Here is a 15,511-nt window from a genome sequence, read left to right as displayed (position 1 = left end):
GAACCAGGAGTGAGTCACTGGGCTAGCATGGAAAAAACTCTTGCCTTCCTGGCCGCTTTCGGGTTTTCCCAAGCTGGAGGCATCATCCCAGAAGGGCGGTGGAAGGGGAGAGTTGAAGTGAGGGGAAGTGAGGGGAAATCCAGGAAGGGCTTCCCCTCCAATAGAACAGGGTACCCCTATATAGAGCCTTCCTGTTCAAAACCCCCAGGGGGCAGGAGGGTAACCTCAGGGGAGGCGAGTCTCAGATTGGTAAACACCCGAACTGGTCAATTCTCAAGAGACCATCTGGTTCAGGTTCCTGACTAGGCCTGCGAGGTGGGATGAACCCCACCTTACAGATTAGGCCCCGCCCCTGAGACCCAGAGAGACAAATGACTCACCAGGGTTGCACAGCTGGCAAGAGGGAGAGAGGATCCCACGAGTTTTTTCTTTTGGATGCAGCTTCCTTGAGTTCAGGGCAGGAGGCAGGATGAGGGGAGTGGTGATGAGGTGGTGGGGGTGCCTCTCAGACCTGCCCCTCCCTGCTAAGGCCTAGCTTCTCCAAGGGCCTGAGGGCAGAGAAGCACAGGGCCAGGCTCTCCTTGTGCAAGTTCCTGCGGGAGGGAGGCTTCTAGGGCATCTCATGGGCTGGGGCAGACTGGGAGCGAGCCACCCTTGGGTGTTGGGGATAAGAAGAGGTGGCAGAGAATCTGAGAGTGCTTAAGGAGCCCCGCAGTGGGGTGTGCAGGTGGTGGGGTGGGATGCTGTCTCTTTAAGGAATTTGCGGTGATGTTGGGGCAATGAGACCTCTACATGGGGAAATAACAACAGGACAGCAGGGGGATACATTAGGAGGGGCTGGTGTGGTCCGGGAGGGCTGCTCAGAGGAGGGGGAGACTGCGGGGCCTGAAGCCTGATGGAGGTTAAGATGGGTCTGGGAACAGTCTCTGAGAAACACAGAGGGTAGAGGTGAGCAGGGGGGTTGGCCTGGAACTCTGCTGTGAGTCACACTCTTGTTCTGTGACAGTGAGGATGGCCAGGCCTCTGGAGCAGGCGGTAGCTGCCATCGTGTGCACCTTCCAGGAATATGCAGGGCGCTGTGGGGACAAATACAAGCTCTGCCAGGCAGAGCTCAAGGAGCTGCTGCAAAAGGAGTTGGCCACCTGGACCCCGGTGAGCAGTTGGAGTGTCTGTCCCCTCCTCACCCAGCGGGAGGCACTGCCTAGACTCTGCCAAGAGAGACCTGGGGACAAGCATGAGCACAGGACAGCAAGGGGCGGGGGCTGGTTTGTGAGGAGGAAGTGGGAGGGGAGAACTGACATAGCAGAAACCTCAGCTTCCTCATCTATAAAATGGGATGACAATCATCACACCTGCTGCCTTGCAGGGTTGTTGAGAGGACTGAGCGAGAGCACCATGAAGAATGCCTAACACATAGTAGGCACTCAGTAGCAAATAGTAGGTGCTCGATTAATAATCTGAGAGGGCAGATTTGGGAGGGGATTGCAATGGGTGCATTATCAGAGCAGGGAGGTTGAAATTGGCCCTCAGAAGGGTGTAGTTTGGGGTAGGGTGGGTCCACTTGGGAGAGGAGGGAGGGAGGTGGCGTGTGAGGCTGTTCTGCCCTCCTCATCCTACTCCCCCACTCCTCCCCACCCTTCCCTTGCACAGACTGAGTTTCGGGAGTGTGACTACAACAAATTCATGAGTGTTCTGGACACCAACAAGGACTGCGAGGTGGACTTTGTGGAGTATGTGCGCTCACTTGCCTGCCTCTGTCTCTACTGCCACGAGTACTTCAAGGACTGCCCCTCAGATCCCCCCTGCTCCCAGTAGCCTCTGCTCCAGGGGTGCGCCGGCTGTTGGGGGCTGGGCATGTCTCCCACACTCCCTCTTACCCTCTCTCCTGTACCCCTTTCAATCTGGACTTGCCCAGGTCTTCCGTGATCAGTTAACCCATTTTACCTAGGAGGCCCAGAGATGTGAGGGCTCCTTTCCCAGGATGCCCAGCAAGTGAGGGGTAGAGCCACTCTGGGCCCCAGCCTGCCTGCTGCACCCCTGCGGCCTCCCTTGTGGATGGGAGGAGGCGGGATCTGCTCTGAGGCCCTCGAGGCTCAGCAGAGCGTGCACCAATGAGACCACGAAGGGAAAGGGCCTATTTAACTCCTAATAAAAAACTGGCGTCAGCTTGGTTTTGTTTGATTCTTTTCTGAGGACGCGTCTGCTGAGTTCTTTGCTCCTTTCTGGCCTTTTCCACTGCAGGAAGGCAGCTGAGGGCAGGGGCAGGAGGCTCCCCCAGGGAAGTTGCAGACCCTGCAGAAATGCAGTGGCCTCCAGGGTCCAGCAGGAGAGCGTGGGGCCAACACAGGGACCCCTGTCCTCCATTCCTCTCTCTCTCTCTCTGGGGTCTTTGAGAGAGGACCGCCTGAGTTTCCCCTGGGACTCAGTGCTCATGGTTGGATGATCTGAGGAGGGTGGGGCCGTGGGCACAGTGGGGGTGTTTGTTCCCTGCCCCGGGCTGTGGGAGCCCAGAGAGCAGCACTAATAGGATTAGGGTGTCTGAGGTGTTTACTCCCAGTCAGGAAGTTGTGCCCTATGTGGAGGGGGAAGGGGATAACTTGAGGCAGCCCCTAGCCCTGAAGCCGCAGTCCCCTGAGGGCCTTAATCTCCTACTTCTAACCCTCACTGAGTTTGTAGCCCACCCTGAGAGGTTGGCTCGAATTCTAACTCCCCTATTTCGTGCCATTTCACCTCTAACTCTCCACCCCAACCTGGATTCTTCATTCCTGACACTCATCCCAACTTGAAATGGCCCCTCCTGATACCCTCTCCGAACCTGAGATCTATCTGTGAGCCCCCACGTGTCACTGCCACTCCATACTCCATCACTACCTCACCCAGGAACTTTCCCACTGACGTTCCTGAAGTGGTCCCAGAGCCTCATTTGGGTGTGAGCCTGTTCCCCTCCAGATCCCTCAGCCCCGGCCCTGAGCCTTACTTGGCATGGCAGACAGTACTGGGCATGGAGATCCCTGCCCCAGTTGTTGTTTTTGAGTCTTTATTTTTTTAAGAGACAAGGTCCGCTGTGTTGCCCAGGCTGGAGAGCAGTGGCTTGAGCATAGCCAACTGCAGTCTCGAACTCCTGGGCTCAAACGATCCTCCTGTTTCAGCTTCCTGACTAGCTGGGACTACAGGCTACAGCCACGCTGCCCATCTAATTAAAACAAATTTTATTTTCCTTTTATAGAGACAGAGGTCTCACTATGTTGCCTAGGCTGGTCTTGAACTCCTGGCCTCAGGCGATCCTCCCATCCCCCTCCCTAGCTTTTGTGTCACCACATTTTCAGGGCAATCTCCCACCTGTCACCCACCACCCCCTGCATCTTCTTTCCTAGCTCCCTGATGGAACTACTCCCTCCCTGTCCGCCATGCTCCAGGCACAGACTACTCCTTCCTCCACCTCTCTAAAACTCAGGCTGAGCTATGTACACTGGGTGATGTTTATCGCATCCAGGTCCCTGCTGGTAACCGCTGGGGCTTACCCGTTACCCAAACAAGAGGCTTGGTTGCAAGGCTGGGCTGGTGGAGGGTGCTGTGGCACTTAACACATCAGCCCACAGCAGGAAGGCAGTATCCACTCTCCCCTGTCCCCTGCTATGGGCAGGGCCTGGCTGGGGTATAAATAGGTCAGACCGCTGGGCCGTCCCCATTCTTCCCCTCTCTACAACCCTCTCTCCTCAGCGCTTCTCTCTTGGTTTGGTGAGTTATGTTGGCCTGACTGGCATGCAAGGGGGGTCAGAGGCCAGGGCTGGGGCAGGAGAAGGGGAGGCTGGTGGGGGCCAGATGTGCTAAAGAGATCCAGATGTGAGACTCTGATGTGGAACTCTGGGTAGAGTGTGTGCGTGGGTGTGCATGTGCGTGGGTGTGCATGTGCATGGGTGTGCATGTGTGTGGGTGTGCATGTGCACACACACACGTGCACGTAAGAGGGAGGAAAAAACCAACAGAAAAGCGAGCAAGTGGCTAGATTTGAGCTCTCCAGGTGCTTCTGAGATGTGGGCTTGCACATGCTGTTGCTATAGCATGTGTTGGTATGTATGTGCCCATGGGTGTCTGCACTGGCTCATGTTTGCTGGGTTGTACACTCGGGAGCAGGAAGCAAAGGAAAGGCAGAAGGCAACTGTGGGCGTTTGTCTGGTGGTGTGCCCCATGAGCCTCTGCCCTGCACGCAGCAGCCCAGCTCAAGAAGGAGCGTGGCCTCTGCACCTTCTATTCCAACCCTTGTCTCTGCCATCTCACTTTGCCCCTCCCTATGCTGAGCGCTAAGCAGCTGGTTTTTTCCGCTGCAGGCCCCTGGGCAGGCCTCCAGCAGCCCCACCCAGTGCTGGGAGGGAGAAGAATGGCCAGGGCGGGGCCTTTGTGGCTGAGCCGTGGGAGCGGATAGACTGAGCGAGGGATGGAAAAAATGCTGTTGTTGAGGCGAGGCCTGGGAGGCCCTGGGAGCTTGCTGCCTGAATCTCCAGAGCCTGCGCAGTGGGTTTTGCAAATGTTCACTGCCCAGAGCATGTGTTCCCCACTGTGCACACCCTCCCCGCCAGGTGCTGGGCCCAGGGAGGGAGCAGAGTCTCGCCAAGTGCTCCTGGAGGGATGGGAGGGGAGCCTGGCATTCTGAACACATCTCTGAGGGGTGGGGTAAATAAGAGGGTCTCTGTGCCTCCTGCTCCCAGATCCTGACTGCTGTCATGGCGTACCCTCTGGAGAAGGCCCTGGATGTGATGGTGTCCACCTTCCACAAGTACTCAGGCAAAGAGGGTGACAAGTTCAAGCTCAACAAATCAGAGCTAAAGGAGTTGCTGACCCGGGAGCTGCCCAGCTTCTTGGGGGTGAGTGGGTAGTGCCTGAGTGTGTCCCCACGTGGGGCATTTCCCACAGAGGAGGGCAGCAGTCTTGCTCTAGAGCATTAGCTACAGAGGGCATCTATCAGTGGGGTGACTGCCTGGTGTGGAAACACATTGAACAGCACCGCTCACTGACTGGCCCCATATACTGAAAGAGGGCTGAGAATGAATGTGTCAGACACTGCCAGATGCTTTGCGCAACTTAACTGAAGGGAAGACTAAGCTCAGAGTGCTAAGTAACTTCCCAAAGTGGTCAGTGTACACAACTGCCTTCCGGACCAGGACTGTCTGACTCTTGCCATCACACCAACAGTGGACACTGTTTGAGTTTCTATTTGGCTTGTAGATGTGAAGACACAGATGTGGAGATGATCACAGGCCTGCAGACATTCCCCTCAAACAATAACAATGTATATTTGTATCAAACATAATACAGTTTACATATTGCTTTCATGACTATTACTACCTCATGGGATTATTAGAACAACCTTGGGTGAAAATGTAGTGGTTCCGTCATTTTTCCATTGCACCAGGTACTCAGACTTCCTGATCCAAGGAACACCTTCTCCATCCTAGCTTAGCCTTAAGGGTTGCAGTTCCAAACTGGACCTCCCAAAGGAGCCTCCCTGAACCCTGGTCTGGGAGTAGAAACTGGGTCTTGTCCTGGCTCCCCCCACTGGGCTTCTGTTTTCTATCTGTAGCCTCTTCTCCCTCCAGAAAAGGACAGATGAAGCTGCATTCCAGAAGCTGATGAGCAACTTGGACAGCAACAGGGACAACGAGGTGGACTTCCAAGAGTACTGTGTCTTCCTGTCCTGCATCGCCATGATGTGTAATGAATTCTTTGAAGGCTTCCCAGATAAGCAGCCCAAGAAAAAATGAAAGCTTCTCTGATGTGGTTGGGGGTTCTGCCAGCTGGGGCCTTCCCTGTCGCCAGTGGGCACAGTGCCCCACCCTGGCTCCTTCAGACACGTGCTTGATGCTGAGCAAGTTCAATAAAGATTCTTGGAAGTTTTGAGGCTGACGGTTTGAGAGACTCTGGGGGCATGGGTTGGGGCCTGAGGGATATGTTGTGGGGTGGTCGTGGGGAGAGCTGGGAGTTGAGCTGAAGTTTTATGGAGAGCAAACTAGTGAAGTCAGAGGAGGGGTGCAAGATGACTAAGAGTGTATGCACAGGCAATAAAGTTCACTCAGTGAGGTCAAAGCTGAGAAGGGGACCCCATAACCACCCCCTTGCCAAGGTTTGGAAGGCCCCAGCTGTGGGATCTCAGCCAGCCCACTTACCCCTCCCACCTCTCTCCAATCTTGCCTCTGACAGGATCTTGAACCGAGGCTGGAATTGAAGGTCACATCTGTTCCTGGCTGGGGTCTGGAATGGAGTTTGGGTGTCCTGGGAGGAAGTCAGAGGGAAAAGAATAAGGCTGAGCTGCAGGGAGGAAGTACTTAGGTGACAGTGGGATGGGGAGGAGGGGTGGCACTTAGTGCTGACATTTACAGTCCAGGCTCTGTCCTGCCACCCCCTTCCAGATCCCTGGCTTCAAACCACAGGGATGGATTAATCCTTTCCTATCTGTGTTAGGATCAGGGAGGGCAATGTGGAGGGAGACCTGGCTGTTTGCAGTAGCATGAGAATATAGGCATTCTCGAATCCACTGTCTCTGCCTCAAAGGTCCCTGGATGAGATCTGTTATCAGTCAGGAATCAAGCTCCTTCAGGGAAGGACAGGGGACTCAGAAGAGATGAGTGGGGGTCAGTGGCTGGGGTGGGAGTGAGGCAAAGGGTGGGAAGGTGACCATAGTTTGGAGACAAAATTCCACATATGTGGAATTTTGATCTGATAAATGAAATTGAGATTATTTCCCCTCCACCCCAGAAAATATGAGGCATGATATTGCTTCCCCTTAAGCAGGTTCAAGGCCAGTGGTTCAAGGGTGCAGTGGCAGGCTGAGGTTAGACTTCAAGGCCCTGCCTGGGTGACACAGGGATCTTTAAGGAAGAAGTGCGTGGAGATCAGGTGCAGAGGCTGGAAGGCGTGATCCCACTGACCTCCTCTTGCAGGTCCTCTTTCCTCTCATCATGCGGGGCTTTTCTCTCAGGTTTCAGAGGAGTGGGGCAGGTGACTCAGATGTTCCCTCAGGGTTTGACTACAGAGACTTGGGAGGAATTTCAGTTCAGGAGAAAGTCTGCTGCCTTCCCCTGCCCTCTCCATCCACCCTCCCTGGGAGCACCCTCCCTGGGGCCTCCATCTGCATCATGCTCTCCTTCAGAGATGCCTGCTGCATAGCAACCAATCCCTGCTGCCTCTCCAACCTTGCCAGTTGGGGGTGGGGTGGAGTGGGGAGCAGTGGGGAGGCCTCCCAGGCTGAGGTGGGACTGTAGTAGTGATAGGAACTACACCCTGAGCCCGGGTCTGTTCTTGGCCTGGTAGAAGTACGTTGTTCTACTGTGGTGGAACAATGTCTGAGTGTCTTCTGGGATACAGGGAACTTCCCTGGCCCCTACTCCCTCCTTGACTGCAACCTGAGCCCGAACCCCCCTCCCCAATCCACAACCTCTACCCCAGTGCTGGGCCTTAGACCTTCGCTGGGTGCCTTCCCTATTCCTGATTCTCAGTCCTCCATGCCAAGAGTCTCCGACAAGCCTTTCCTGTGAAGAGCAGTGAGGCCTAGAAGAAATTGTTCATTTAAAAGCCCTTTAAAAACCTTTGGGTCCATATTAGCTCACGACCTTGACCATATCCTTCGCAGAAAATATCTTCCTCTACTGATCCCTATCTCAAGGGCTGTCTTCTCTGCTTCTGGAGTGGGTGGCAGGATGGGTGGGAGGGTCCCGATGTGGAGAGCTTCCTAGGACACGGGGAGATGGTGCCCTATGTTTGGCCCACACCTCCAAAGTTTTCTTTCCAGGACAATCTGGTTTCCTTCTTCAGCTTATTGTTCCATCAGATTTCAGATTGTGAGTTCTGATTTTTGGTCAGAAGAATAAAGTTTCTGGGATTGGGGATGTGTGTGCTGTGGGAACTCAGTGTGTCCCCAGCCCTTGTTTGTAAACAAGGAAGGTGAGATTGGCAGAAGGGGTTTCTCCCCAGCTCCATCCCGGGAGGCTCTGACGTGAGCATCCCCAAGTCCCCAGCCCCTTCCCATGGGCCCTTTCTCTACCCTGTTTCCTGGGGACAGAGAGCAGGGGAATAAAGGCAGAAGGCAGTGAGAGGGAGGCTCTGTCTGCTGCCTGGATTCTCTGGGCTCACTCCCATAGTGGTAAGTCCTTCCTTCCTATGTCCCTGTTTGTCTGCTATCTGGTGGATCACACTCATGGTGAGGGTGATGAGTGGTGGTGACCTCCACCAAGGAGGCCTGGCCCCACAAGCGGGCATGCACTCAGGGAGGAAAGGGCAGAGCCTTTGGAATTTCTTGAGAAATGGCTCTGGGGTGGAGGTGGGGGTCCGGACTAGCCAGGATGCTCCTGCAGGTGCACAGAGGCCCTTGCCTTCAACTGTGGCCCCAGCTGAGTCTCCTTGAGGTGGGAGAGGCTGAGGTTTTGGGTGGTAAGAGAGGAATGATGGGTCTGGTTTAAGAACGGCAGGGAGGGCTTTGGGCTGGAGGTGAGGACAGGATTAACCTGCAGTCCTCAAGTTCCGTGGGTGTTGCCTCCTTCCTCCCTGAGGGGCAAGTGGTTTTTAGTCTGAGTCACTTGAGCTCCATCTGTCTCTTCCCTTGGCTGGGGGTGGCTGTGCCATTGGAATCCAGGCCTTTATTCAAGCGCAGCCTCTGGATCCAGGTTTTGGAATGATCCTGGAGATTTCAAGAGGCCCCCTGCTCTCCCTGCCTCCTGGCCTGTCTGTGTGTGCACTGCTCTGGGCCAGAGTCTGGAGACCAGTTGGGCCAGCTCAGTCACCTCCCTGCTGCTCGTTGTTGAGACCTCATCTCCTAGTTCCAGCCCAGCCCCCTCTCAGCCCTGGACTCTCTCTTTGCCCTGTCCCCCACTTTAATAATGGGACACTCCTCGATATCAGGTGATTCAGGCACTGGGGGAAAGGCTGGTGACTAAGGTGGGAACTGCCTCTGGAAAACCAGTTCCTAGGCGAGAAGGGGCAGACAGAAAATCGTGACCCTTGATCTGCTCCACCATCTGCCACCAGACTTTTTGAGGAGGTCGTCTTGTCATCTTTCTGCCCCAGGCCTCCTTTTCGACAACTCCCAAGCAGGACAGTCTGTGGTCTCCTTTGGGGGCTGGCCATTCTCCTTGTACCAGCTGCTCCAGGGTTTGCTGTGGGTCTCATTGTAACCTGTGCTGATACAGATGGGTGCTCTTGTTAGTGGATTTTGGTCTCATCTTGGGTTCCAGTCTCTTGTCTTTGAGGGAGGGGCCTCAGAGGTAGGCTAGTGCTGCTGGTGGTGACTTCCTGAGGAATGGGATCTTCCTCGCTCCCTCTGCAGAGCTGCACACTGTGATGGAGACCCCTCTGGAGAAGGCCCTGACCACTATGGTGACCACGTTTCACAAATATTCAGGGAGAGAGGGTAGCAAACTGACCCTGAGTAGGAAGGAACTCAAGGAGCTGATCAAGAAAGAGCTGTGTCTTGGGGAGGTAGGTGATTGTTCCCTCATCCTCCACCCCAAAGTCTGAGTACTCCCTCTGGGGGACACATACCTACTTCCAGGATCCTCCAGCCTAAACCAGGGGCAGGGTGGCCAAGGGCTACAGACAGAGACAAAGGAAGACGGTGGGGATTTGGGGCCAGCAAAACTCTAGCCCTCTGTGAAGGAGGATGTGTCAGGGTCTCACTGAGAAGGAGGAAGGGCTGAGTCTGGAGGGTTTAGAGAAGGAGATTGAGCCTTCGATGGTGCGGCTAGGCTTTCGCAGCAGTGGCAGAACCTGTGCTAGGGGTCGTGGGTGGTGAAGGGATGCAGGGTGTCCTGGTCCAGCTGTGTAGAACCCAAGGGTAGGGACCCTACCTGATTCTTCTCTGTGTGCACAGCATGGCCAGGGCTCTACAATGGTGCTGGCTCTCCAACTGAAACTATGTTTACAAGTTACGCTATGTTAACTTGTAAATATAGGGTAGCCAAGAGACAGAACTGGTTCTCACCAGATGGAGGTGGCAGGAGGGAGGTGACTGACAGAGGGGAAGGCCCAGGAGGTTATTATAATACAATATCCCTGAGGATAAATAAATATATATATTTATTTATTTCTTTTTTTTAGACAGAGTCTTGCTTTGTTGCCCAGGCTGGAGTGCAGTGGCATGATCCTGGCTCACTGCAACCTCTGCCTTCTAGGTTCAAGTGATTCTCCTGCTTCAGCCTATTGAGTAACTGGGATTACAGGCACGCACCATCATGCCCGGCTAATTTTTGTATTTTTAGTAGAGATGGGGTTTCACCATATTGGTCAGGCTGATCTTGAACATCTGACCTCGTGATCCATCCGCCTCGGCCTCCCAAAGTGTTGGGATTACAGGCGTGAGCCACTGCGCCTGGCCAAGGATAAATAACACTCTGTCACTCGGGTTAGAGTGCAGTGGTGTGCTCATGGCTCACTGTAGCCTTGAACTTTCAGGCTCAAGCGATTCTCTCACCTCAGCCTCCTGAGAAGCTAGGACTACAAGCGAGTACCACCAAGATTAGATAATTTTAAAAATTTTTTGTAGAGATAGGGTCTCACTATTTTACCCAGGCTGTTCTTGAACTCCTGGTCTCAAATAATCCTATCGCCTTGTCCTCCCAAAGTGCTGAAATTACAGGCATGAGCCACTGTGCCTAGTCTTATTATTTTTACAGTTAAAAAAATCAATGCTCAAATGCATCAAATAACTTGCCTAAGGGAGCTGAACTGGAGTTCTGGGCCAGGCCGGTGAATCATCCTCTCTGTTTCCTTTAAAATTTGGCCTGAGTGCCTCTCCATCTATCACACCTTGAGCCCTGGTAGGCCCTCCAAGAAAGAAGGTCCACAGTGTGCCACATGGGCAGGGGACCAAAGCAGGTGTGGGCGTCCCCAGTCCTGATCTCTGGCTTCCGCCATGTTCCCTGCATCCTGGAGTTAATGAGGGCAAAGGGAGGGGCCACGGGTACAGCGGGGGTTAATTACAGAAGGAGAAACGCCCAGGGGAGGGCCTGGCAATAACAGGAGTCCAGGATGGGGACTAGGATCATATCACAGACAAGCAGTTTCCACCTCCATAAGTCCCAGTGTCTCCTGTGAAAACCTGTAGCTGATGGCAGTGATGAGGAGACATCAGGATCTGCTTGTCTATATTTTCTTCCTGTTCTACCCAAAGGACCCTGACTCCATCGTCATAGTGGAGCCAGGCTGGGACATCAAAGGACCAGACAAGAGTGTACAACTGGGCTCCAGGCAGGCCTCTTGCACAGCTCTCCTAGCAGCAGAGGGATGCAGTGGCTTCACAGCCCTGGTGCACTGCTCTCATTGAGAGACATTTTGTCTGGGCTTATTCTCACCTAGTCCTTAGAACGGGGAGAGAGTCACTCAGAGACTTGGATAACGCTCAGTGCCACATAATCAGCAAGGTTTTTTTTTTGAGAAGGAGTTTCATTCTTGTTGTCCAGGCTGGAGTGCAGTGCACATGATCTTGCTCAATGCAACCTCCGTCTCTCAAGTTCAAGCGATTCTCCTGCCTCAGCCTTCCAAGTAGCTGGGATTACAGGGATGCACAACCATGCCCTGCTAATTCTGCATTTTCAGTAGAGATGGGGTTTCACCATGTTGGTCAGGCTGGTCTCGAACTCCTGATGTCAGGTGATCTACCCACCTCGGCCTCCCAAAGTGCTAGGATTACAGGTGTGAGCCACCGTGCCTGACCCAGCAAGCTGTTTTTATCAGGTGTTGGTATAAAACCCAGATGATTGTTTATTTGGCTGGGGGACGGCGTTGCAGGGAAGGCAGGATAGGCTAGCGCTCCTGCTGTCATTTATTTCCATTCAGGAGTCAGGTCCCTGACCCCCTACCTCGTGCCAGGCCCTTGCCTAGGTGTGGGCAGCGGGCAGACTCTGGCGGTCGAGATGCTGACAGTGTCACTGACTCAGCTGGGGCTCACACTGAGATTTCAGGGTGGGTATGACACCATGCAGTGGTGTGAGGGCAGGGCTGGGAGTGGGGTCTGAGTTGTCCCTCCACCTGGGTCTGTGAAGATGAAGGACAACAGCATCGATGACTTGATGAAGAGCCTGGACAAGAATAGTGACCAGGAGATCGACTTCAAGGAGTACTCGGTGTTCCTGACTACGCTGTGCATGGCCTACAATGACTTCTTCCTAGAGGACAAGAAGTGACCCGGGCTGCCCTCCGCCCTTACCCTCCACCCCTTGCTGCTGACCTTGGCTGCTCCTCTCACGGACCCTCTTTGGCCCCTTGCACTCCTCTCCCTCCCAGATGGACCCTTCCATGGGAGGAAATAAAGTTTCCATCGCAGGTGCTGGGAGTCTGGTTTTGAAGCTGTCTTGTCTACCTTGGCCTGGGGGGAGGGGAGCACAGGAGGGGTCTCTCTTTGAGTGGGTTGAGACAGCCTCTGCCTCTGGGGTTTAGGGTCCTGGGCTTCCACTGCATTCTTCTCCTTCTTTTGTGTGGATGTCTCATTGGTCTTGTCATGGCTTAGTTTTGACTGCCTGGAAAATGGGGAAGTCAGGCCAGGTGGGAACTCTGCAAAGATGCAGAGGAAGCTAAGAGAGAAAGTTGCTTTGAGAGGGGGACACTGGGAGGGGTTGGGAGTGGCAGGCAGGCCTGACTTGTCCATAGCTCACCGGAGGCCACCTTGGCAGCACCTTTAGGAAGGGCAAGTCTGGCCTCCACACCAGCCCCCTCCCTCTTCTCCATTTCCCCTTCAACAGCACCCCTCTCATCATCTCTGGGGGCCAATGCTTTCTTCTTTCCCTACCTCCTCCATCAAAATCTTTTACAGGGGAGGGTCTGAAATAACGAATGGTGCTTACAGGGCTGGGTTCCCGCCTGCATGCACATTAACACCAAAGGTGCTGTAGTGAATGGAATTTGGGGCAGTGAGGGGAAGGCGTGGAGATGTCGTAGGAACTTGTTGCTGGTAGGGCATGGGTGCCATAGATATCCTTTAGACCACAGGCTACTCCCCCTATCTCCTCTGGGGTGACCCTGAGTATCCTCTGCGGGACACCGGCATCCTGTGAGGCGCCCTCCTTGCCCACATTGACGCTGCGCTGGCTCGAGGGTCACATTCACGGTCTGGCAGAGGGAGCAGGGGTGACCGCCGCCGTCCGCCTCCTGCTCCCCTTGCCGAGTCACGTGTCACGAAGAGCAAACTGAGCAAAGTGAGCTGCACAGATGAGGGAAGAGTCGTCGTCACCGGGCGTGCAGTGGGATCTGCTGGGCTCCCCCATCCCGTCCTAACCCGGAACAGCCCCGGGCAGGAGGCGTGGAAAGTCGAGGGTAGAAACCGCGAATGTGCGTTGCGTAAGCCAAGGCGCAGGGTGGGGCGCGGGCGGGACTTGGGCGGGTGGGGTGGGCTTGGCCGAGCCGGCCTCCGGGGCATCGACCGCTATAAGGCCAGCCGGACTGCGACACAGCCCATCCCCTCGACCGCTCCCGTCGCACTTGGCCACCTCCCTACCGGTGAGTTCTCGCCAGGAGCCCTGGGTACTTCCCAGGGCCAGCCGTCCTCCCCTGGGGGTCCAGCCATCCCCAGCCCCGTCCAGTTGCTGGATCCGGACTGGGGCCGTCTGTGGCGCTCCCCAGCTGGAGGGATAGTCAGCAGCAGCAGTGCTGTGCCAGGCAGGCCTTGGGCTAAGGGATCCCAATGGGGTGTGCTCTTTTGGGGTGCGGAAGGGAGTGCCCTGGGTGTGTCATTGCCATCACGAGTGGCCCTGTGAGGCTGTGCTTAAGCTGCCTGTGCAGCCTCTATCCCCTTCCCCTGCCCAGCCATACTCCCTAACTTCTGGATCCCCTGAAGGACAGTTCTCAGCTGTGCCCAAAGCTACTGTTCCTATACGCTTCTTAGAATCCTTAAGCCACCTCTTGTGCCTTGGCCCTAGTCTTCTCTCTCCTTCCCCTTCAAGTCCTGGGCTGTCTCCTGATGCCATTGTGTGTGGCCTGAGACTGGGTGGTTCCCAAGGGGTCGGGGCTAGTGCAGGCAGCATTATTGGGGGGTGTGGGTGAGAAGTCCTTGCTCCCATGGCACTGACAAGGCCCTCTGCTGCCAGCTCCAAGTCCAGCCCTCAGCCATGGCATGCCCCCTGGATCAGGCCATTGGCCTCCTTGTGGCCATCTTCCACAAGTACTCCGGCAGGGAGGGTGACAAGCACACCCTGAGCAAGAAGGAGCTGAAGGAGCTGATCCAGAAGGAGCTCACCATTGGCTCGGTGAGTGGCCTCCTCTGCAGGACCCCTTTTCCCACCCTTGTCCTTTGGAAGCAGGATTAGGGGAGGGAGAGGTGCCAGGTGCATCTGACTCACATTTACCCACATTCTGAGGCTCTGGTCCACATGTCTTACTGAGCTGTAGACCCACTCTCCCAGCCGGTAGGGGATGCTCCCAGCCTGATATCCATCGCTCCAAATGAGGACCAGTAACTGAGGAGTAGCTGAGGAGAAGTAATGCCAAAGTGAAACTCAAGGTGGACATAAGTCCTTGGTGATGAGGGAGCACAGATTCACTTGCAGAGATGGCTGCCTGGGAGGGGGAAGGGGAAGAATCCAAGATTGTCATCACCACTGAGTCTGGATTTCACATTCTAACACGTTAGAAGCTGCAGGATGCTGAAATTGCAAGGCTGATGGAAGACTTGGACCGGAACAAGGACCAGGAGGTGAACTTCCAGGAGTATGTCACCTTCCTGGGGGCCTTGGCTTTGATCTACAATGAAGCCCTCAAGGGCTGAAAATAAATAGGGAAGATGGAGTCACCCTCTGGGGGTCCTCTCTGAGTCAAATCCAGTGGTGGGTAATTGTACAATAAATTTTTTTTTGGTCAAATTTACCCTTGTGTCCTGGTTTCCGAATTATTTCTGTTCCTCCTTGACTTAGTGGGGCACCAGCCATCGGAAGATTTGCTCATAGTCAACCTCTGAAAATGACTCATTGACTCGCCAGGCCAGGGGACCCACCCTGACAAGGCTCTTTCTAGCACATAAGGTGCCTTTATGTGAATGAGGAGAGATGCCCCTCTTGGCAATGCCATCCTAAGGAAAGGCTCAAGTGGTTTCCAGTAGAGAGTGCCCTGGGATGAGCTTGGAGATGGAAATGGTCCCTGGGCTGGGATGTGATGGGGTCTGGGGGCTGGAAGTGGGGCAGAGATAGTCCCAGAGGCTCCCAGATGTGTTTTGCTCTGGGTGTGGCAAGAAGGGCCCTGGGGTGGGGCAAGTCCCCTTTCTCACCACAGTACAGGGGGCAGATAGGACACATCTGAGATGCCTGAGGCTTGGCTGGGGGAGTTTCTTAGACTAGTGAGGACGCTGTGTGACTGAGTCTACTGCGGCTGCGCAGGTCCCAGGTAGAGTCGGGGAGGCACACTCTAGGAGTGTGTCCCTGCATTCAGGGATGAGGGCCTTTTTGTTGGAATGGTGGTCTGAGGAGCTGGCAGCTGCACCAACACGTGAACCAGGGGGTGCTCAGTAATGGGGCGGGGTGTCTCTGCAGCCTCAGCATAATGA

General features: G+C 54.8%; 4 protein-coding genes across 4 annotated transcripts; all 4 read left to right on the top strand.

Moving 5' to 3' along the window:
• Nucleotides 1-1,002: 1,002 nt before the first annotated feature.
• S100A3 (S100 calcium binding protein A3) lies at nucleotides 1,003-2,167 on the top strand. The gene is made up of 2 exons (XM_017857554.1): nucleotides 1,003-1,152; nucleotides 1,651-2,167. Exons 1-2 carry the CDS (start codon nucleotides 1,012-1,014, stop codon nucleotides 1,813-1,815), a joined length of 306 nt encoding a protein of 101 aa, XP_017713043.1. The 5' UTR covers nucleotides 1,003-1,011; the 3' UTR covers nucleotides 1,816-2,167.
• Nucleotides 2,168-3,613: 1,446 nt separating this feature from the next.
• Nucleotides 3,614-5,895, top strand: S100A4 (S100 calcium binding protein A4). Its single transcript, XM_017857553.1, has 3 exons — nucleotides 3,614-3,738; nucleotides 4,707-4,862; nucleotides 5,595-5,895. Exons 2-3 carry the CDS (start codon nucleotides 4,722-4,724, stop codon nucleotides 5,757-5,759), a joined length of 306 nt encoding a protein of 101 aa, XP_017713042.1. The 5' UTR covers nucleotides 3,614-3,738; nucleotides 4,707-4,721; the 3' UTR covers nucleotides 5,760-5,895.
• A 2,211-nt stretch (nucleotides 5,896-8,106) lies between these two features.
• Nucleotides 8,107-12,167, top strand: S100A5 (S100 calcium binding protein A5). The gene is made up of 3 exons (XM_017857471.1): nucleotides 8,107-8,134; nucleotides 9,314-9,465; nucleotides 12,027-12,167. The coding sequence occupies exons 2-3, from the start codon at nucleotides 9,328-9,330 to the stop codon at nucleotides 12,165-12,167; spliced, it is 279 nt and encodes a 92-aa protein (XP_017712960.1). The 5' UTR covers nucleotides 8,107-8,134; nucleotides 9,314-9,327.
• Nucleotides 12,168-13,168: 1,001 nt separating this feature from the next.
• Nucleotides 13,169-14,838, top strand: S100A6 (S100 calcium binding protein A6). The gene is made up of 3 exons (XM_017857542.1): nucleotides 13,169-13,476; nucleotides 14,064-14,222; nucleotides 14,606-14,838. The coding sequence occupies exons 2-3, from the start codon at nucleotides 14,085-14,087 to the stop codon at nucleotides 14,738-14,740; spliced, it is 273 nt and encodes a 90-aa protein (XP_017713031.1). The 5' UTR covers nucleotides 13,169-13,476; nucleotides 14,064-14,084; the 3' UTR covers nucleotides 14,741-14,838.
• Nucleotides 14,839-15,511: the final 673 nt, after the last annotated feature.

This window comes from Rhinopithecus bieti, unplaced genomic scaffold (genome assembly GCF_001698545.2).
Source record: "Rhinopithecus bieti isolate Rb0 unplaced genomic scaffold, ASM169854v2 scaffold_45389, whole genome shotgun sequence".
Taxonomy (NCBI): domain Eukaryota; kingdom Metazoa; phylum Chordata; class Mammalia; order Primates; family Cercopithecidae; genus Rhinopithecus; species Rhinopithecus bieti.
This window is presented reverse-complemented; position numbering and strand designations above follow the sequence as displayed.

What these genes read in the sequence shown, in the direction of transcription:
- S100A3 (XM_017857554.1), top strand. Translation starts at nt 1,012, where the DNA reads ATGGCCAGGCCTCTGGAGCAGGCGGTAGCTGCCATCGTGTGCACCTTC. An exon ending in AGTTGGCCACCTGGACCCCG is followed by an intron (nt 1,153 to 1,650) that starts GTGAGCAGTTGG and finishes TCCCTTGCACAG; the next exon opens with ACTGAGTTTCGGGAGTGTGA.
- S100A4 (XM_017857553.1), top strand. Translation starts at nt 4,722, where the DNA reads ATGGCGTACCCTCTGGAGAAGGCCCTGGATGTGATGGTGTCCACCTTC. An exon ending in AGCTGCCCAGCTTCTTGGGG is followed by an intron (nt 4,863 to 5,594) that starts GTGAGTGGGTAG and finishes TTCTCCCTCCAG; the next exon opens with AAAAGGACAGATGAAGCTGC.
- S100A5 (XM_017857471.1), top strand. Translation starts at nt 9,328, where the DNA reads ATGGAGACCCCTCTGGAGAAGGCCCTGACCACTATGGTGACCACGTTT. An exon ending in AAGAGCTGTGTCTTGGGGAG is followed by an intron (nt 9,466 to 12,026) that starts GTAGGTGATTGT and finishes GGGTCTGTGAAG; the next exon opens with ATGAAGGACAACAGCATCGA.
- S100A6 (XM_017857542.1), top strand. Translation starts at nt 14,085, where the DNA reads ATGGCATGCCCCCTGGATCAGGCCATTGGCCTCCTTGTGGCCATCTTC. An exon ending in AGGAGCTCACCATTGGCTCG is followed by an intron (nt 14,223 to 14,605) that starts GTGAGTGGCCTC and finishes CTAACACGTTAG; the next exon opens with AAGCTGCAGGATGCTGAAAT.